Genomic DNA, 22,551 nt, shown 5'->3' on the forward strand with positions numbered 1-22,551 from the left:
TTGAGAATGTTGTTGAAGCTTGGCTGAGAAATGTCGTGCACACTCCTACTGTCAGTTGTATGGTATCTGTTGCAAAGCATTCCAGTATTTCAGGAGGTACACTATCGTAGTGTGGATTCCTACGTTGGGCTTCAGAGTATCCCTTAGTGATCCAAGTATGCTTTAAATGGTACCCCTACTGTGCCCGTGTGTTCCTCGGGATCTCAAGTTGACTCACATTAAGGGGCTCAAGCCTTACTTTGTCAATCCTGGCTCTCATCCTATAATGCTGTCACCCTGTGAGGTTGTGTCAGGGTTACCTGGTTTCCAGCTTTGTGCTTCATGGCTTGTTGCAAAAGAACATGGATGTGGCGTAACATGATGCAACGGCCTTACAGTGTTGCATTTGTGGTGATGTACTGCGGAATGAAGATGTGATCTGCAGCAATCAAACTGAGTGCTTCATCAGTACGTCTGTTTATGTAGGTCTGGCTCTGTGAACCAGTGTTATAGTTTTTCAGCTCAAACAGCAGATGCATTGTGTTTTCTGCATTGCTGTGTTGTTGTTTGGTCATTAGGTGTGGTTATATAGCTTTCCTTCATTCACTATTCATTCTGGAACTTTTACCACCTGCTTTTCACAGGCGGTATTTTCAGGAAGTATTTCCCACTGGTTTTCAATGATGTCCCATACTTGTACTTGGGTTTTATTTAGCACGTTATTTTTTATATCCGGCAAATATGTCGGAGGATAAATTGTACATTTGATATATAAAGCACAAAGATCACAGACATGTGGCATTTGCTGCATGGGAAAATACCTCATGTGGTTTTTAACTTGCAGTCAGACAGGTTGGCAAATGTATGCGCTATTTACCCTGGAATACAGTAATTACAACTTTACTCTCCTCAGAGACTTCTTGGCCATTCCTCCAGGACACATATACCATAGGTGGGTTTTTGAAGTCACACAATGACGGGGCTAGAGACAAGAAATCAGTGCGAGTGGAACTGTTTTCCTGAACCCCTGCTTTTCAAAACCCTAAATGCAGCAAACCCCCTACATCTGTGATGGAAATAAGCATCACGAGAGCCACCAAGACAACACTAACATCTGACGAAGCATGATCAGAACTGAGGAAGCACTCCATGGCCAGATTGAAGAGGATTTGCCCTGTGGTTTTATGTACACAAAGTAGCCAACGTGGCAGCCTGGGCCCTACGAGAACCTGGAGGCATGAGGCAACAAAGAGATCATCAAGCCTATTCATGTACAATGTAGCACAGAGGTGGGGAGACCACAGGTCCAGCGTCCCTGGCAGAAACAGGAAAGGCCTCAGCTCGCTGGATGTTCATGAATTCCAGACCGCACCAGGGCATGTCCGGGTACGAGCTGTGAGCTCATCCAGACTAATATTTCAATGCAAAGGCAAACCATGCAAGTGTGATCGTTTGCCATGCTGAAAGACAGCACACCCTCCATTACTATTCTTTGAAAATAGTTAGTCTTTATGTTATCGGCCTAAATGCCCCAGTCAAGAGTCACACAATAATCAGATTACTCAGAGAACTAGGTGAGTGCCTCAACGCTGTCTTAAACTTAGATCCAAATGGTTCCCACATTACTACTTAAGTGTCGTCACAACAAAGTGGAGAAAGGTTTATGTGTTCCTCACAAGGGACTTTGACTGTGAAGCCTCGTGGAAGAAAACAAATGCTCAGGGCAGGTGGCTGTAGCTGGAGCTCTGGGTGGGCCCGACATCAATGACCCTCTATAAACTCTATGCACCTATCACAGCTGCCCTGGAGGACAGGGGAAAAACATTATCAGGAAGTAACCTAGATGCAGTCTTGGACATTGGACAGGATAGCTCCTTGTTAAAACAGACAGCTCAGGGACACTCTAGACTCAAACACTAGACTAGCTCAATCAAATGGAACTAAACATTTGGTGGGAACACTCCCCAGATTAACACAATTTCATGTTTCACTAACATTCACATAACTCATTTGGACGACTGGGCTTTTTCCTGATCTCAACATTGCTTCAGGGAGATACTGTCGCCGCAGAAATAGGCAACATTTCCCTCTCAGAGTGTGCACCAAACACAAGAGACTTCCAACTGTCGGAAATATCATGTTTTGTCTTTCCCTTTTAGGGATTCAATTTCTTTATGTGAATTCTGTTTCTGTAAATTACATGTGCAAGCTAAATATTTAATTAAAAAGTAAATATGTGATCAAATCATATGCACATTCTTAGTTTCTGCACGTTTAATGACCAAGCTTCCATTATTATATTCATAGTATTTTTTATTGCTTTTGGTTGTCTTTATGTTTCATCATTGTTTTAAAATGATGGTTCATAGACGGTGCTAAACTATGTGTTACATTTGTGTTTTTTTCCAATAGAACATTGCCTAACGGAGGAACATAGCTGAAAGGGCATTGCGCCATTCTTTCTTGAATATTATGCAAAACGTCTTCTGCAAAGCCTAGAATAATCTATAAAAACTAGACACAAAAAGCTAACAGTCCGAGAGGACTTCATGACAGGTGACACAAGGGCAGAGACCCATTCACACCATGTCTTAATTGAAGCTACAAAGGAAGCCAGCCTTGGCCCGTTGTCAGGCTGGTAGCGCCTGTAGACTGCGTTTATCATAAACACACACATCTGCCTTTGTGAGCTGAAAATACAGCTCATCGTTTTGGAATGAGATATGCAAGATTTGCACGTGTGAACCATCTTTGAAACTGACAGTTTACTTTTATTATTGATGTGCCACTATTGTGCTACAGACAGCATTGCACTGAGTAGTAATACATGAAGTTGTTGGTGACATAAAATACATAGCAATAATGTTGGAGTAGTTTCCATTGTTCACATTACTCATACATGTCTTGCTGCCATAATGTTTATCTTTTGTAGTAACAACTCTTATCATGTGCACTAGAATACGTTTCTTTAAATTTTAAAATGTGTATTTTGTTTTCTAGTGACCCTTGAGTGTGCTGTCCATTCACGAAAGACGATTTGGTGTACCACTAATTGTCCCTGACTAGTCGCATGGTCCTGCATGTTACCTGAGGGGGGCAGAAAGCCAAACATGCGGCTTTAGAAAGATCTAGAAGACGTAACACAACTTCAAACCGGTCCTTCCACCACAGGACAATGGAGGCTCAGAGCATGTTATGCGCGATTCAGAGAATCCTTAGCGGGAGTGATAAAATCTTACCCAGTAGACAGTGGTGATTGGAAGTAGATATAAGTAATAGCCATAATAAGACAGAATCTCATTTCAGCCTCACCAGCATAGAACAGAGATAGGAAGCTTCCCAGAGAATGTATTTATTTACTTAAGTGGCTTTACGTGGCCCGGACTTTACCTAATTGCGCTAGAGCGCTTTTCAAAAGAAATAGAGCTCCACGTTTGGCATATACAATAAATAACAATACCCAAGATTGATGGGGCTTTTACATTAAGCAAAGAACACTAAAGTAAGGTATAAATTACAGTAATTCTAAATATTAAGCATTGAGTCCCATGAATGCAACCTGAGATTCCAAGTAGACCACTATCAAGCTATCAGGATATCAGTTCTCCGTTTCTGCTTTACCAGCACCCCTTAGGTGTTCTTAAAAGTGACAACTGGCTGCTGTAGGAAGCTGGCTATCTACGTAGTGTACCAATGTTTGGGTACACTATGCAGATAATAAAGGTGACCCTTATTGGCTGACGGGTTAAAATAATAACCCTAAGTTCTCTCTTTTTGTGGTAGTGTGGGCGAGCAGTTTAGGCTTATCAGATGATAGTGTTAAGCATTTATTAAACACCCAGAGCCAGCAAGCAAGACACACACTCAATAAAGAAATCTGACACCAATTTATAAAAATAACACAGATCTGTATATACATTTGACACTTGGATCATCGTAATCGGTTAAGTACTTTTTGAGTTTTCAATTTTTAAGTCACAATAAAATATACTTGTATTGACTCTAATGCGGTAATGTTATCCTATGGGAAAAGGCACATATACTGCATTCGGGCACTTAGCAACGACTTACAGGGCCAGTCTTCGGGAGTTAAGGTGAGTATGGGGTAAGTTCCAAAGCAGCACCAACAAGTCACCTAATCAGCTCTGGGGCATCCAGGTGCAGAGTTGCTTTAAGGTGTCGGGTGCCCTATTCACTTTAATGGGAAACAGCCCTGGGGAAAAGAGGCTGCATTTTGGAACTGGGTGACAAGTCCTGCAAAACCAAAAAAAGGGGGCTTGAGTCTTAAGGATCTTGGGCATGCAGACACACCTTCGGTCCATGGCAACTTGGGCTGGGGGGCACGGGTGCAGTGGTGCTTTGTCTGGCGAGGTAGCGTTGTGAAGACTCCTCACGGTTCTTGCTTCCTGCACAAAAGAGGCTGCAAGGGGCGACTGAGGAACCAATCTGACCAAAACCAAGGTGGAGTTCAGCACTGGAGGGCCCCAGGACCTTGTTGGCCCACTTTGAATCAGGCTGGGGGGCTCGGGAGCAGTGGTGTCTGTGTCCAGTTTTCCACAGCCTGGGTCTCTCACGGTTCTTCTTGGGTGGCTGCAGGGTGCAAGGGAGCAGCTCTGCTACTCCATGGGAGATACTGGTGGTTCCTTGAAGTGCTGGTAGTCGTCCCAGGCTTTTAAAGGCAAAGCAGCTGCAGGACGAGTAGACTTTAGCGGAACTGTTGAGGACAGCAAGCAGGCAGGCAGGGTTGGTACCAAATCAGTTGCTGCTCCTCGGTTCTTGCTTTTCGGGGCTCTTGGGTGTCCTTCTTCTTCTTTGGTCCAACAAATCTGAGTTCCTATTATCAGGGGGCCACCTAAATACTGAATTTATGGGGACTAAGGGGAGAGAAGGGTAGTAGCCAATGGGCTACTTACCCTTGAGGTCACTACACCCCTAAATGTCCACTTCCTGTGTGAAGTGGGTACAACCCTGTCCCACAGTGCCTAATTCCACCACACACAAGATGGTGGAATTCCTTTTTTCGTGTTCACTTCAGGTAGCCCACCCTAGGGGGGGCACTAGCATGGGAGTAAAACACTCCTCCTGACTTTCTAATTTCCCACCTGCCCTGGTGCCAATTGGGCATCAGGGCAGGGGGTTGTCGCTCCCAGGTCTAGGAAAGCTGGGGTCGCACATCAAAGGGGACAGGGACTTTGAAGTCCCTGGCCTTGGCAAGCAGATTTACTAATTATCCTGCTGATGGAGTGTGAGAAAGTAGCCTCTTTCTAGCCTTGTTACCCCCACTTTTGGCCTGTTTGTGAGTGTATGTCAGAGTGTTTTCACTGTCTCACTGGGATCCTGCTAGCCAGGGCCCAGTGCTCATAGTGAAAACCCTATGTTTTCAGTATGTTTGTTATGTGTCACTGGGACCCTGCTAGTCAGGACCCCAGTGCTCATAAGTTTGTGGCCTATATGTATGTGTTCCCTGTGTGGTGCCTAACTGTCTCACTGAGGCTCTGCTAATCAGAACCTCAGTGGTTATGCTCTCTCATTTCTTTCAAATTGTCACTAACAGGCTAGTGACCAATTTTACCAATTTACATTGGCTTACTGGAACACCCTTATAATTCCCTAGTATATGGTACTGAGGTACCCAGGGTATTGGGGTTCCAGGAGATCCCTATGGGCTGCAGCATTTCTTTTGCCACCCATAGGGAGCTCTGACAATTCTTACACAGGCCTGCCACTGCAGCCTGAGTGAAATAACGTCCACGTTATTTCACAGCCATTTTACACTGCACTTAAGTAACTTATAAGTCACCTATATGTCTAACCTTTACCTGGTAAAGGTTGGGTGCTAAGTTACTTAGTGTGTGGGCACCCTGGCACTAGCCAAGGTCCCCCCACATTGTTCAGGGCCAATTCCCCGGACTTTGTGAGTGCGGGACACCATTACACGCGTGCACTACATATAGGTCACTACCTATATGTAGCTTCACAATGGTAACTCCGAATATGGCCATGTAACATGTCTATGATCATGGAATTGACCCCTCTATGCCATCCTGGCATAGTTGGCACAATCCCATGAGCCCACAGGTCTGTAGCTCAGACCTGGGTACTGCCAAACTGCCTTTCCCGGGGTTTCACTGCAGCTGCTGCTGCTGGCAACCCCTCAGACAGGTTTCTGCCCTCCTGGGGTCCAGCCAGGCTTGGCCCAGGATGGCAGAACAAAGGACGTCCTCTGAGAGAGGGTGTTACACCCTCTCCCTTTGGAAAATGGTGTGAAGGCAGGGGAGGAGTAGCCTCCCCCAGCCTCTGGAAATGCTTTCATGGGCACACATGGTGCCCATTTCTGCATAAGCCAGTCTACACCGGTTCAGGGACCCCTCAGCCCTGCTCTGGCGCGAAACTGGACAAAGGAAAGGGGAGTGACCACTCCCCTGACCTGCACCTCCCCTGCTCCTCCAGTGTGCTCCAGACCTCTGCCATCTTGGAAACAGAGGTGCTGCTGGCACACTGGACTGCTCTGAGTGGCCAGTGCCAGCAGGTGACGTCAGAGACTCCTTCTGATAGGCTCCTTCAGGTGTTGCTAGCCTATCCTCTCTCCTAAGTAGCCAAACCCTCTTTTTCTGGCTATTTAGGGTCTCTGTCTTTGGGGATTCCTTAGATAACGAATGCAAGAGCTCATCCGAGTTCCTCTGCATCTCTCTCTTCACCTTCTGCCAAGGAATCGACTGCTGACCGCGCTGGAAGCCTGCAAAACTGCAACAAAGTAGCAAAGACGACTACTGCAACTCTGTAACGCTGATCCTGCCGCCTTCTCGACTGTTTTCCTGGTGGTGCATGCTGTGGGGGTAGTCTGCCTCCTCTCTGCACTAGAAGCTCCGAAGAAATCTCCTGTGGGTCGACGGAATCGTCCCCCTGTAATCGCAGGCACCAAAGAACTGCATCACCGGTACCCTGGGTCTCCTCTCAGCACGACGAGCGAGGTCCCTTGAATCCAGCAACTCTGTCCAAGTGACTCCCACAGTCCAGTGACTCTTCAGTCCAAGTTTGGTGGAGGTAAGTCCTTGCCTCACCACGCCAGACTGCATTGCTGGAAACCGCGACTTTTGCAGCTACTCCGGCCTCCGTGCACTTCCGGCGGAAATCCTTTGTGCACAGTCCAGCCTGGGTCCACGGCACTCTAACCTGCATTGCACGACCTTCTAAGTTGTCCTCCGGCGACGTGGGACTCCTTTGTTCGACTTCGGGTGAGCACCGTTTCACTCCACTTCGTAGTGCCTGTTCTGGCACTTCTGCGGGTGCTGCCTGCTTCTAAGAGGGCTCCTTGTCTTGCTCGACGCCCCCTCTGTCCCCAGACACAATTGGCGACATCCTGGTCCCTCCTGGGCCACAGCAGCATCCAAAAACCCTAACCGCACGATTTGCATCTAGTAAGGCTTGTTGGCGGTCTTTCTTCAGGAAAACACTTCTGCACGACTCTCCACGGCGTGAGGGATCCGTCCTCCAAAGGGGAAGTTCCTAGCCCTTGTCGTTCCTGCAGAATCTTCAGCTTCTACTGTCCAGTAGCAGCTTCTTTGCACCCACAGCTGGCATTTCCTGGGCATCTGCCCATCTCCGACTTGCTTGTGACTTTTGGACTTGGTCCCCTTGTTCCACAGGTACCCTCGTTTGGAAATCCATCGTTGTTGCATTGCTGATTTGTGTCTTTCCTGCAGAATTCCCCTATCACGACTTCTATGTCCTTTGGGGAACTTTAGTGCACTTTGCACTCACTTTTCAGGGTCTTGGGGTGGGCTATTTTTCTAACCCTTACTATTTTCTAATAGTCCCAGCGACCCTCTACAAGGTCACATAGGTTTGGGGTCCATTCGTGGTTCGCATTCCACTTTTGGAGTATATGGTTTGTGTTGCCCCTATCCCTATGTGTCCCCATTGCATCCTATTGTAACTATACATTGTTTGCACTGTTTTCTAATACTATTACTGCATATTTTGTATTGTGTACATATATCTTGTGTATATTTGCTATCCTCATACTGAGGGTACTCACTGAGATACTTTTGGCATATTGTCATAAAAATAAAGTACCTTTATTTTTAGTATATCTGTGTATTGTGTTTTCTTATGATATTGTGCATATGACACTAGTGGTACTGTAGGAGCTTCACTCGTCTCCTAGTTCAGCCTAAGCTGCTCTGCTAAGCTACCATTATCTATCAGCCTATGCTGCTAGACACCCTATACACTAATAAGGGATAACTGGGCCTGGTGCAAGGTGTAAGTACCCCTTGGTACTCACTACAAGCCAGTCCAGCCTCCTACATGGAGGTGATAACACCTCCTACCAGAAAAGGCACTTTTTCTGGCCAAAGAGAGTGGGGCTTTTACCTCTAGTGGGCCAGAAATTCGTCTGTGTTGGCAGAGTGGTTGATACCAGTCAGCCATAACACTAGAGGGCTAGTACATTTTAGGAGGTACCGCTAAGGTGCCCTCTGGGTGCATGTCATAATGAATCCAATACTGGCATCAGTATTGATTTATGAAGACAAGGTGTTTGAAACCAAACACCTTTATTTTTCTTGTAGCCATCATGTAGCTGGGTCACTTGTGATAACCAGTGTCCAGTACATGTCCTAACATGGCTGCCCAGTCACTTATAATAGAACTGGACATCACAGGGGCATATCTGCTCATGCAGACATGCCCTCATATGTATTATAATACACCCTGCCTTAGGGCTCTTACGGCCTCCTGTAGGGATGACTTCCATATAATACATGCAGTGACTTTGGCATGGCAAAATTAGTGTGCCATGTTGTGTTTACACTCAAGGCTTGCACCCTGACACACTGTGTGAGATGGCAGGCTGTGTGCAGTTCATGTGTGTGTGTCCCTTAGTGTGGCATACGATATGATGCAGCCCTTAGGAACTCTCTTTAGTATCCATGCCTGGGTACCAAGGGTATCATTTCCTAGGGACTTACAGGGGTGCTAAAGTCCTGTGCCACTTGTAAAAAGGTTAGACATACCTTTATTTAATGGAAAGAGCACTCGCACTGAAGTCTGAAAAACAGTATCTGGTAGTTCTAAAGGGGACAAAAAGTGGGGGACCTCTGCAAAGAAGTCCAGTTTCCTATAGTTTCTAAAGGTGAGCTTGCATCAAACTGTCGTGGACCACCTCCAGGCGACAGCCAATCTATTGACATCTCTGGGAGTCTTCATCAATTTGTGAAAGTCACATCTGACACAGAGACTCATTTTCATTGCAGCCATCCTAGACACTGCGCTGTTTCAAGCCTTCCCTCCACCTCAAAGAGTCTAGGACATTTGGGCTATGAATGATACTGATGTTTCAACCCTTGTCCTGGGTATCAGTAAGAGCAGCTCTGAGGCTTCTTGGCCTCCTGCAAACTGCTTTTGAACCACACCTGGTAGCAAATGTGAGCTCTGCAGTGGGATCTGAATTCTCAGCCGGCTCAACCCCAAGCAAACCTCTCAGATTCCATAGAGGTGTTGGAGAAAATTTGGAAAGATCTGCAGTGGTGGTTGCTGGAGATATGGAGAACTCTGTCTCAATATTTCCACCACTGCCGAAAACGCACCTTATCTACACTTCTCCCTCAGAGATGCCTTTCGGCTGGACTGGGACTTAGGACTCCTGTATGCCTTCCTGCCTCTACTTCTCCTGCCCAAAATTCTGCCGTAGTGGTGAATATGATTTTGCCAGCCAGGCATCCCTCTACCAAGACTATCTACACGGACACAGAAAGAAGTTTGTTTCTTGGTGTCTTCCTGGAATATCAACCCTTACAGGCCCAATTGTTGGATGTCCTCCTTTTCTCCCTGTCTCTAGTCTAGTAAGGGCTTACTGTGACAATTGTTAAAAATTATTTGTCATCCTCATCGGCTTTTCTAGGATTGCCTGATCAGCCATCTCTGTTTAAATAACCTGCTGGGATGCATTTTCTAAAGAGGATGAGCCATATGTTCCAGCTAATACCCTTTGTGATGCCCCGGTAGGACCTCAACCTGGTTCCCACATTCTTGATGCGCACTCCATTCGAGCTAATGCACAGTTGTCCTCAAAGGTTGCTTACAGTATAAACAGTGTTCTTATTGCGATCACATCTGTTCATCGCATGAGTGAGCACTTACTGTGCAGCAACCATACACCTCCTTTTACCTGGTCAAATTCATGCTATTGACCAAGGCAGCGTTCCTCCCAAAAGCTTTAATGTCTTTTCACACTTAGCAGTATATCACCTTACTGGCATTCTTTGCTCCTCCTCATTCACTAAGGTGCAAGAAAGGCTCTATAGCCAAGAACACCCAACTAGAGCTCTGAGCATTTACATAACTTGCACCAAGGATCACTAGGTGGGAAATTAGCTCTTTGTCGGTTTCTCTAGGGCAAAAAGAGGAAAAGAAGTGCATAAACTGACCATCTCCAGGTGGTTCTGCTAAGGGGCTGCTAAGGACTGGCCAAGAAACCGCCACAGAATGTCCATGGGCTTATTCCACCAGTCTAAAAGCTGCTACCACCCTAATTGGGCATGAAGCGCTCATTTTTTATATCTACCAGGCCGTGATGAGGGTGTGCCAGTTCACATGTTCGCAGAGCACTACTGCCTGGATAGTCAGGTCCGGCAGGAGGGTCACTTCACCTGTTCAGTCCTGCAGCATTTTCCAGTGTGAGCCATTTCACAGACCCATGACCCAGGGAAGTACTACTCTGATATCTATTGAAAAGGTGAGGAATCTGCAGTTAAAAGTATCCATCAGAGGAACATGTTATTTATCTTCAGCAAAATTCTGGTGGATATTCTATCTAACCACAGATTCCTCAAAAAACAACCCTCTTCCTTGTTCTGTGTAATGTATTATTTTGATCCATACTAAAAAGATTCTAATTCGAGATCTGCACACTGGTCAATCTGATTACTAAGGGCTCCACATCCAGTGGCATGGATAAATATCAGAAAGAAGCTTCACTTCTGCGGTTGTATGGATCTGATACAGAGCCACACGAGGCCTCCTACTGGCACACAGGGAAATTGCAGAGAACAATCTCTGGATCCAGTCTCGGATCAGGGAGTATTCATGAGGTGAGAAATCTATGGTTAAATAGAGTATGCCTCAGAAAGTATTCCCGAAGGTGAGTAAATTGTTCATTGTCAATACATAGTTCATTGCCTATTTTGTTTAGGTTTTTTTGCTGCATGTTGGTGTAATTGTGCTCCAATTATAGGTGATATCAATGTTTAAGTACCACAAGCATGCTTAGCCTGTGTCAGTCACTTGCTTCTGTGTTTAACATATTTGTTTTGTTCACAGTGTCAATCCAAATTTTCTGAACAAGAGAGAATTTGTTAGTTCCCCTTGACCACACATCTTTAAATGTGACATCTCCCTGCAGGGGTAATGGCACTGTTAGAAAATGTGCCCTCTAAGAATCTTTTGGCAAAATAATAAATGACGGAACTAGCATGCAAATACACCAGTAAAAAATTACTGCAGCAGTTGAAGATCTCACTCAACCTGGAAGACACTGATTACATCACCACCTTCCCCAAATCCCTCTCTTCAAAACCTCCCTCTTAAATTAGTACAACAAATATTGCACAGGCAGAGCGACTGGTCTGCATAAATAAGAAGGCTGTAGGTTGTTAACCAGGACTCTTAAAAAATCAAGGCAATTACTCCTGAAATTTCCTTCCATGATAGATGTTTTAATAAGAGATCTACCATTCAGAGCGAAGGAAAAAATTATTGCCTGTTTCAGTTGAGTGAGTCTCCTGTTCAAAGGCAAATCAAGTAAGTTTCCCAGAGTTTATGGGATAATAAAAATGTTCAGCGTGAAGCTTGATTAAGAACCACTGATCCACCTCATAATGGGATGAGAAAGGAGAAGCCAAGTCTATACGAAAATAGCAATAAGAACAGTATCAGACCCTGCCTTTGGTAAGAGTGGGACGCGGATTGAGGAGATTGGGATTGCCTCTTTAGGTGTGTGTCTAGTGCACACGGATGCACTGGCGGCTTGCACAGAAGCATTTGCACAGGAAAGACCACACCAAAGAGGAGTGACAACAAGCTTATCACAACAGCACTAGAATGTAGACCTTTGAGGTAAACAGGATGTAAATAAAGAAGAGAAAAACAAGCAGGGCATGAAAAGAGAAGAGAAAAGCAACAGGGAATGAGGAATGGAACTAAAATAGTGAACTAAACTTCACAAAGTCCCAGCATTATAGCAAGACATGGAAAATAACACTGAATGTAACTTCGAAACAAACTGATTTTAAACTGTTAAGGCAGTAGCCAGACTGAAGCATGCAGGATCTATATATGCAGACAGCACAGTTGCACGATAAGAGGCATTTGGACAATATCCAAGAGGAGGATGAGAGCCACGTCACCAAGCACTATAAAATACAGCTTTAAAAGAATCTTGCTGTGTGGTGTTTTTCTGTTTTTGAACAGTTAATCTTATCATCCTTATTTTGTTCCTTCAATTTTCTATTAAAATCTCACAAAGGCTCTTGTTTACGAAATATTTACCACACTAGATAAATACCAATAACCTTGGTATCATGGTTTATCAAGTGGGACAAATATCTAATTAAAAATGCCCACATAATAATCTGTAACATGTAGATTTTGGTGCTTTCTGAGCCAAACTGCATGTCTCTGTAATTACTAGCCTTTTTTTCCCTGGTTAGTTTTGACAGGTTGCACCTGCCACAATTTGCCTTAGACAAATGCAAGGAAGATTACCCCGTGTGGTATTCTCTGCATTACTTGCAACAGGTTCTGTGCTATCACTTCTCTTGATTTAAATCTTCACCAGGTGCCAAGAGTTATGGTCCCTTATCTTTGGGTACAAGTTTGTAGTGGTGTTCTATGAGCGCTTTGAGAAATTTAAAACAGCTGCAAAGTGGTTTAAGGAAAGAGAAGATCATTCCTACATTCTGGTAAAACTACTTGCCATTTAATATCCATCCTCACAACTTTCAGCCAGTTTAATTTAAACTACTAGTTAATGTTTGTTAAAGAAATGAGGCCAAAGGAACACAGCAGATATTTAAGCAGTTGGTGAAGGGGCACGTTGGCAGGGGCTGTCTGTTTTTCTCGGATCACTACATGCAATTTGTGCACATTTTCTGATGAAGTCTATAAAGTTGCACTAATACACAGGTTATGGATGTTGGAAGGTTTAAGATGGAAACGTACATAAGCTGTTAATTGGCTGAGAATATTTTTATTTCGATGAGATCAAGGAGTGGTTTTGGTTTGAGGCGATTCAGTGGACAGCATTCAATAAATATTTATTCATGAGTTTTATAAACTGCTACATGTTACCTTTAGATTACTTTTCAATTCGCTCACCGCTTACAAAAGTTGTTCTTCACTCATGACTGGCAAAACACAAGGATCTGCAACATGCCTGATCCTCCATGCCCCTAGGAAGTCCTTTCCGGACCTTTTCATATCACTGATGTGACATCCTGGTGAAGCCAGATAGATTGTACGCAGATGAAACTTCACAGTCTACAAGAAGGTCATGCTGCCCTGCTTTTCTCCGACTGAGAATCTACAACTCCTGCTGTTTTGCTCCATACCCAAACAACAGCTGGAGAATGATCTTGTAGATCCTTGTCAAAGGTCAATTTATAGGGTACCCTAAGTCACACCTTTTATTCTCTTTTGCACTGTTTTAAATCATCTAACTCCCAAAACAAGTAAGTGCTTAAATAGAAAAGTAACTTGCCATGTCAAAAACATGTTGCAGTTGCAGGACCCAACATAGGGTTACTAGCATTATGGCCAACGTCTGTGCCACACCTTGAAGTGAAAACCTTTAGCTGCAAGCATGAAGACTCTGCACAAGTTCTTGCATATAAGCAACAGTATATAAACTTTACCTTAAGTTTTCTGCTTTCACTTGCAGACTTTCTGGTAGTGTGGCCTCCTGAGTTCAATCCTGGTGATGGTAATTCTCCTTTGGAACAAGTTAGATGTGGTTCTCCTTCATACTGCAATGTGATGTTTTCAACCACTTCTAGAGATATCATAAAATGAAAATAGAAAAAACATGAAATCATTCAGTCTCTTCGGCTCTCACCTACAATCACTCAATATGAAATATGACACCCACTTCACAGACAATGGAGAGAGAGAAAGCTGTCAACTTAAGTATTCTTTTTTAACAAAACCTTTGTGAATGATGTCCAGTTTTTGGGTCCTACTGAGCGCAAACCACATTTCTATAAATTTGGCAAAGGAACAACTATGAGTGTTTCATTATGGCTAACCACCCCTCATCCTATTGAATCTGTCTGTGGCTTTTAATAATGTGGACAAAGAAGCAGATGGCTTGTCTTTAAAAAAAACTGGGAGTGACAGAACAGGTACTGGCACGAATTACTTCCTTGTTACCAATACTGAGAAATTCCCTCACGTTTGCTGGTCACTGAATGTTAATTATGAGGTCCCTCAGAGAACTGCATTTTAACCTCTACTTTTTAATGAAGACCTGCAACAACTGTTGAGGGCTAAGTAGGCCGAAACAGGTCATAGGTTGCTTTTGTTCACATCTGGCGGGGGAGCCTGGCAGTTCAGGTTGGAATATTTTTGCTGAAGCTAGTCTCCATATAGAACAATATAGTGTGAGAAAAATATCGGACTAGAATGCAGCCGAGAGTTCACCAGTGGTTGAGACTGATCCATACAATGCTTCTATCATCTTGCTGTCTGTTGCCCTAAGTGCTACGGGTTCGCCCAGACAGAGGTCCATGCTCACTGTGCCACGAGACTCAAACTACAACTCAAAGAAGAGGCCTAGGGAGGCAGAAACAGGTCTGGGATTGCTTGTGTTCTCCTCTTGTAACAGATCAATTCCGATCTTAATCAATGGCAATGATACCACCTCTCCTGGGTGGACCACATTGTAGCCCTAAAAATTAAGATTCTGCCCAGGGCATTAATCCTATCCTAAGCTCTCCCACTGATGCCCCCACCCACTCCCTTGAAAACGCTGCAGTCTGCAATGAATTGTTTTGGGTGGGTGGAAGAATAGACTGCATCTACGTCACACCCTTTCATACAGACCCATGGCTGAAGGGGAACTGAGAGTGGCCAACATCACTCAATACTAACAGGCATCGCAGCTGAGTAACGTGGTCGAATGGAGCTTCACCAAAACGGAAAAGCATTCGTGCTTCACGGATCAGGCAGAAGACGGTACCCACATTCGTCAGGTCCCATGGCTACCATGCAAACAAAGCAGGCATGCAATGCCTATTGGGCTAAAAGGGCTTCAGCCCCCCTGTCGTGTATCACAGTCCCGGCTGCCACTTCATCTGTGCTTGTCTTTGCCTGGACAGGGCACTGCTTGGGAAGCAGGTGTCAGACTCGGAGAAAACATTTTCTGTTTTTGTGAGAGACATGTTTAGCATTTCCGGCTGTTGGAAAGTGCCTTCAAAGGAGGGGTGGAGGTCACCAGTAATAAAAAATGCTAGTTCACAGTCCCCATGGTGGGAGCTTTCACTGTGAATGGCAGGTGCTTTAGCATTCCTCATTGAGACAATGATAGGCCATTATCACTGTGATTAACATTTGCACTTAAAAAGTGATCCCTGCCAAGGCCGGACTGACCGGACTGGGCATAGGCAAAATGAAGGCTGGAAGGTTGGTGGGATGCTTTTTTTACTTTGGTGGGTGGTTTTGTAGCAGCGCAACACTTTTAAAGCACTGCAGACTTCCTTGTATACCCATCCGTTTTCAGGCAACAATGAAAGTGCCAAGATAATTCTGGTGATTAATGTATCTGCTGGAGGGGGATAGGAGTTTTGTCTAGTGGCAGTGTTGACTGATTCAGGGTAGCGCAGAGAGTTTATGTGCCTGCTGCCAAGAACATATGCCATGCAGATTACGTACAGTATTTTATGTGCCCTAGTTAGTGGGATACTGCTTTTGTTATAGAAATCCTTTTGTTACTGTGCAGTTCATAAGTTGCAATCATAATCTAGCACAATGAGCTGTGAACTGCCCTCAAAGAGCTGCATGCAAACTGCATGGTACAGGTTAGAAAGTTATGTTTTTGCCAAGTGTTTAGTTATCCTAATTTTGCTACACAGGGTTTGTTTGGGTAGAAATAAATTGTTATTTGTAAAATCAACCCTATTCACTGTGTTGTGTTCTGAATCCCGAGTTGAAGCTTTCCCAGATCAAGCACATTAAAAAATGCCTGCCAGTATGGATGACATGTGAAATCTACACCCTGTAGTCATCTCTGTTTTATGTAACATTTTCTATACACTGATTTACCCACATATGATTCATTGTCTCTGTATGTGTGTGTGATGTCAAGTGCTCCAACACCCTACGTTGGTAAGAGAGGCGCTATAAAACGAATGAAATACATGAGAGGGGGGCTATGGAGAGATGAGAGGCACTCTTAGAGGGTGATGGTGAGGGAATCACTGAAGAGTCCCAATACAGATGGCTGTATCCTGGTGCTCTATGAGGTCATCATTCACTATGCTTTAAACACTAAGACAATTGAATACATAATGAAAAATGCGTTGGAAAATGCACTGTTTTTGCCATTTTTTCCCAAATTTTCTAGGGGGTAGTGGTCAAGCACACTCGCTATGTACCTTATCGAGGCTAGTCTGACAAAATTTGCCAGGGATGCTTTGAGTTTCCAGTCCGGCCCTGACCCCGTTCCCAACCTGACTGTTAACCTGGGACATTCCAGGAAAGAAGGTTCAAATTATATTGTATGCAGGGCTACTAGAAATATGGAATTGTGCGGCTGCAACATTTTTAGCATAACCATATATTTGCTGCATTCACCACATTTTCCATCGTCTGCTGCATAATCTGTAGATTTTAACAAAAATAAAATTTGTTTCTAGCTCAAATGGTTCAAAAGTTACTAAATACGCGGTAACAAGTATTATTGAGCAGTGGAAGACCTTTTGCAAACCTTGGCCGGTCACCTATCTGTTGCTTATTACTTTATTTGGGTATTATACTGGCACTAATAAGGTGCAAATAATGTCCAAACAGTGCTAATAAGGGTAAAAATGATAAATTAATGAAGTAATAGTCACATTATGCAGCATGATGTGCCTTTTCTTGCCACATAATTTACTCAAACCTGCTGCATAAATTGGCCCTCCCCTGTCGCATAATTCTAGTGTCCCTAATTGTATGTAAATTAATTTATATAGCGCTTACTACCCTCGACAAGGGGAAGCAAGCGCTATAAACATGCAATAAAATAAGAAAGCATGTTTTTTCTTTTTTTTAATGACATTGCAGTGATTCAGTGTCCATCAGGCAGTCCAGAGTTTTTTTACCAACTGCATTTTGCATTCTGAGGCACTTGTGTTTTTGTTTCTAAAAAATCCAAGTACTGACTAAAACGTAAAAACACGCAAAGTGATATTAGGATATATGGGTCTTGTCAGCAGGTACTTTGTTTTGGTGGTTGATTGTACGCAGCAATAGCAATTATTAGTAGGGTCAGGGACTTTTAAAAGATGGTCCTATGGGCAGCCTCTGAACAAAATGCTCCTGGCTGCCTGTTGTAGCACAGAAGGAAGGCCAGCCATGGCCCAAGCAGTGATGTTGCCTGTGACTCTGTCAGGCAGTATTGACGTCAGGGTAATGGTTTGCTAATAATGTCATGTCACACCGTTACTTTAACAGTCATGCAGTTACTCTAACACTCCGTACAAAGGCAGCAGAGGAAAGCAGCCCGTCACAGTGCTTCTTCACCTCATGATTGCAGACTAGCTCAGTTTGGATATGACGGAACATGTGCACCACAGTAAGGACAAACATGGCTTGCCATATTTCACTGCGACTTATCAAGGGTTGCTGACCTCACAAACTCCACCTCAAAGAACGCTGTGTGTGCCTCTTGCCCTGGGTATTTCTTAGATGAACATGTAATGGACTGACAAGTGAATCTGCTGGCACTGTGCATGGACAGCACCTGACACTGCACCCACTAAATCTTTCTGCAGCACCAGCTTGTGCCCACCCTGCCTTCTTCTACCCTTTGCTAACTTCAATCTGGTAAATTAGTCCTGTCCGTCAATGCGCCTTCTGCTGAGACACACTACAGATACCTCCCACTGTTTGAATGTGTGCTTGAAAGGGGTTTTTAAAGCTCAAGCTTGGTTCCAGATACAACAGTTCACATTAACACAAGAAAGGAAGTCTCCGAAGTTGAATGAGAATGAGATCTGGGTAAATACACTAAACCAGCCCCATTCCCCTTTAAAGCAATGAAGTAGCATAAGGACATAACACTTGGCTTTGAGAATTAAACATTCTCGGGCCATATTTATTTTCCTCAATGTACATAAATAAAATTTCTTGATATTGACACACTTCAAAATATTTATATCATGTATATTGAACATCCATTTCAATACAAGGCTAGACATAAAATGTTCTGTCTGAAATTCTCAACATCATGGCTACCCATTGGGCTGGCACTTCAAGCGCCATCCCAAAAAATGTGATTTGGTACCCGCAGATTCCGTCTATGGTCCCTACTTAGTAATCAACAGGGTGAACTCATTCACTTTCTAATACCAGGGATGCCCCTTGGGTCAATCAGTAAGTTGGACCCTAATCCATTCCAGAACAGCCCAAAATTGGATAACTCTGGCACCCTTGGAGGATGTACCTTGGTAACTGGCCATATCTTGGTCCCCTGGTGCTAGACCATCTCCTAAATCACCCCTAGACATTGTTAAAGAAGCATCTATTGGCAGCCAAAACATAGTTACTGAAGCACCCAAACTGAAGCTGACTGCAGACCGCTGACCCACTATTCCTCTATGGGGTAATAAATAGAGCCAAATCCAGAATTCATCTGACCTTATAGGGCTCCCGTTTTCACAGGCTTCGTTGCCCTATCTCTGGCTACAGCTGAAAGTTTGAATTTTCATATACGAGGCCAAGACGTGCCATTGGCCACTACCTCCCCTCACCCACTGGCACCTGCCTAAATGCCAGTGGCACATGGAGCCTCCTTTGTTTATATTAGTTATTTGTCTTTTGCTTTTGCCCAGGTCCACTTTTTCCTTCCTATGTACTGAAGTGTATTTTTACTTTTACCACATTGTCCATAGGCAGTCACCTGGGCTTCAGCACTGTCTCTACTTTCATACTACTCTCTGTCCCCTGTAGTCACACTCTCCATATACCATTTCCTTTTTTCTGCTCCCAGGAATGCAAAACTGAATTTCACTGCACTTCTAGAGATTCGCTGGAATACCTAGAAGACATAGGTGAGTTCCTGCACAATATAATAAAAATAGTCCCTGGACATGCAGAGAGAGTAGGTCTCTGTCATAATTAAACCCCCATCCTATAGAAGAGTGGAGCACATTCACAGATAGAGTTTACCTTTTTCCACAGTTTTGTATTACACAAAATCGATTGGAAGGTAATGGGGTTCCTCCATCAGTAAAGAGGGGCTTCAAGCGCAGTGGTCTGAGTCCCTAATTGGGGGAGAAGTTGCAAGCAATACAACCGCTACATTGGGCACTGAAGCTGTGCAATATATGCCGCCAAAACTGAAGGGAGGAGACAAGGAAACTGAAAGAGGCCTGAAACCTCCAGATTGGGCTAAAGACAGTGGGGATAAATTTTACTCTCTGACAGAGGAGTCTGATCTTAGTAGCAGTGAGCATGGTTTAAGCGAATCCGGTAACAGTATGTCCTCCGAGACTGGAAACATATCATCACGCAACGAGCCCACAGTACGGCAGCTGCAGCGGCAACGTAAGTGCACAAAAACGCGGCCTGGCCCCCATGAAGGCACTGAATTCTCAACATCAAGCGGTAGCAAGACTCTTAAATGGGATTACTCTGGCATTAGACTAACAGATATACCGACCACGGATAGTCAACAGATGGCTAACAACAATATGGAAGGATGCACAGGAGGTCCGATAAGTAGTGCATGTACAGTTGGCGCTGATTCCGGGATGCTGCAATCGATATACAACTCAATCAAAGAACTTCAAACATAGACTAGGATTGAAAATCGCCACGCAAGGGTTGCTACAAAGCATCTGTAAAGGAACAGTCCGCAAAGTTGCAAAGTCATGTACCGAAACTAAAACTGAAACTGAAACTAAGCTGTGCTCAATGGATGAAAGGATAACAGCAGCTGAAGTGGACATTGATACCCTAAAAAAACAGTGTGTTACGCAGGATGGCCAATTGACTGATATAATGTGGAAGCTCGAAGACTATGAGAATCGACAGAGAAGAAATAATCTACGTTTCTTGGGCATAGACGAAGGGTTGGAAGGGAGTGATATTCGGGCCTATATGATTAAACTCTTATGGGGGGCTTTCCCGGAATTGGCTAACTGGGACTGGGAAAATGAGATTCAGTGTGTTCATAGGTTTATGGCAACTTGACGGGAGGGAGGGCATTCAGCGGAACCTAAATATCCTAGAGCCCTCCTGGTCTTTTTTGGTAATTACTTGTTAGGGCAGGCCATTTTCGACAAAGCTCGTCCAAATAACCCACGTAGTGTGGAAGGAGTTACTTTTTTTACTCAACCTCATTTTTGCCATACAACTGTTGAGCGCAGATGGCAGCTCCGACAGCTGACTAAACCATTTTTGGACAAGGGAGGGGAAGCTTACTTGATGGCCCCTGCACGCCTAAAAATGGTAGAGAATGGGAAAGTAAAAGTGTTTACATCACAGATCCAAGCAAAAGAATATCTGATGGGGCTCAAAGACAGGGGCCAAAGATGTTAAATGTTAAATGATTTCGGGGGCGGGCGGCTCACATCTACACAACACCAACATTCAGGCCAACGGTGGTCTGATTGCTCAACAGGATGGGGGAGGGGCTGGCTGGGAGAGGGAGATCCCAACCAGCCCTAGTGGGGGGGTGGGTGGGGTGGGGCGGATGGGTGTGGTGTGGGGCGGGGGATGGGGATGGAAGAGAGACATGGGAGGAGGGTGAATGGGGGAAGAATAATAAAAAATGGGAAAGGAAGGGATAAAGTGAATTGCTAGAAGTACAAGGGCAAGGGAGGAAGGAAAATAAAAATAAAAAATGGGAAAGGAAGGGATAAAGAGAATTGTGAGAAGTACAAGGGAGGAAACGGAGAAGGGAAGAACATCTAAGATACCTGAGATACTACTTAGCCAGGGAGAAAAGCAATTGCAAAAGCAACTGGAGGGAGAAAAAAAAAAAAAAAAGGAATAGAAAATGACTAGACTTCGAATAGCTTCAATTAACATTTGTGGATTAAACGACCCCCGAAAAAGAAGAAAAGTCACGGAAGACTTAAAAACTCTTAAGGCTGATACTTATTGCCTACAAGGGACAGATGTGGAATACAAGAATAGTAGAATTTTAGGGTCACTTGGTATGAGATCAATAGTCTGCTCAGAACAAGATGTTAAAACTAAAGGGGTGGCGATATTGGATCGGAATAATAGACTAAAATTTGCTAGACAGAAGGCTGACAGGAATGGTAGACGGGCAATTGTAGAATGTTGCTATGTAAAAGGATGTTTTACTCTATGCTCTATATATGGGGTAGTTACTGACGATCTGGTAGTAATGGATACCCTGGCAATAGAACTAGCAGGATGGTCTTCCCCGTATATCCCTTGTGGGGATTTTAATCTTAATGGCTCTTGGAATGGATTGCAGGATTTATTAACACCTGTAGTTAAGAAATATCAGGGGCACAAGCCTCGCGTATTCAATGCAATGGTGGGCAGGAGCTAGGATTGGTGGATGCTTGGGTAAAGTTATGTGACCCAGATCCTGAATATACTTATTTCTCGGCCCCTTATGCGAAGTTGGCTCGACTTGATTTTTTCCTGACATCCCCTGAACTGCTAACGCATGCGAGCATGGAACTATTCCCACAGATTATATCAGATCATAACCCATTAGTATTGGACTTGGATTTAGATGGTCTCGAGCATAAAGTCAGGAGGTGGACCTTTGAAAGAGGGCTTCTTAAGGATCCTGAATATTTTGACTATATGAGAAATTGGATAGTCGAATGTTTGGGGATAAATCAGGGGTCAGCCCAAGTAGAGATGGTTTGGGACACTTTAAAAGCAGGAGTACAGGGGAAACCCTTTGCTTTAGCCTTAGGAAAGAAAAAAGAACCTAAAGTAGAATAAAGGACCTGCATATGAAGCTCAGAGATGCAGAAAGACAGTTGATTATAGCCATAGAAAAGGGAGAGGATATAAACAAAATCCAGGAGCAGATCGCTATAGCAAAGGCAGAAATAAACGAGGTTACTGGAAAAAGAATAGCAGAAAAATATCTGGTGCAGTGTTCTGAAGGGTATGAGTTTGGAGAAAGATCCGGGCACTTGTTGGCAGTAAGGGCAAGTCATAAAGCAGCAGCTGGGGTCATCAGAGAGATTAGGGACCAGCAAGGACAAGTAGTGGCAGATGCAGAGGGAATCAGGAAGGTGTTCCAGAAGAATTATACGGAGCTATATAATGATGCATCTATATTTTCAGATACAGAGATGCTAGAATTTCTAAACT

The 22,551-nt window shown here is 44.2% G+C and overlaps 1 protein-coding gene across 2 annotated transcripts in view; it reads right to left on the bottom strand.

The window, feature by feature from the left end:
- LOC138292157 (E3 ubiquitin-protein ligase DTX3L-like) overlaps positions 1 to 22,551 on the bottom strand; it is a 337,908-nt gene that overhangs the window by 237,939 nt on the left and 77,418 nt on the right. For both annotated transcript variants that reach the window (XM_069230576.1, XM_069230575.1), the window contains one exon: positions 13,893 to 14,029. In XM_069230576.1, the coding sequence (XP_069086677.1) occupies positions 13,893 to 14,029 (137 nt within the window). The remainder of the gene's footprint in view (positions 1 to 13,892; positions 14,030 to 22,551) is intronic.

This window comes from Pleurodeles waltl, chromosome 4_2 (genome assembly GCF_031143425.1).
Source record: "Pleurodeles waltl isolate 20211129_DDA chromosome 4_2, aPleWal1.hap1.20221129, whole genome shotgun sequence".
Taxonomy (NCBI): Eukaryota; Metazoa; Chordata; class Amphibia; order Caudata; family Salamandridae; genus Pleurodeles; species Pleurodeles waltl.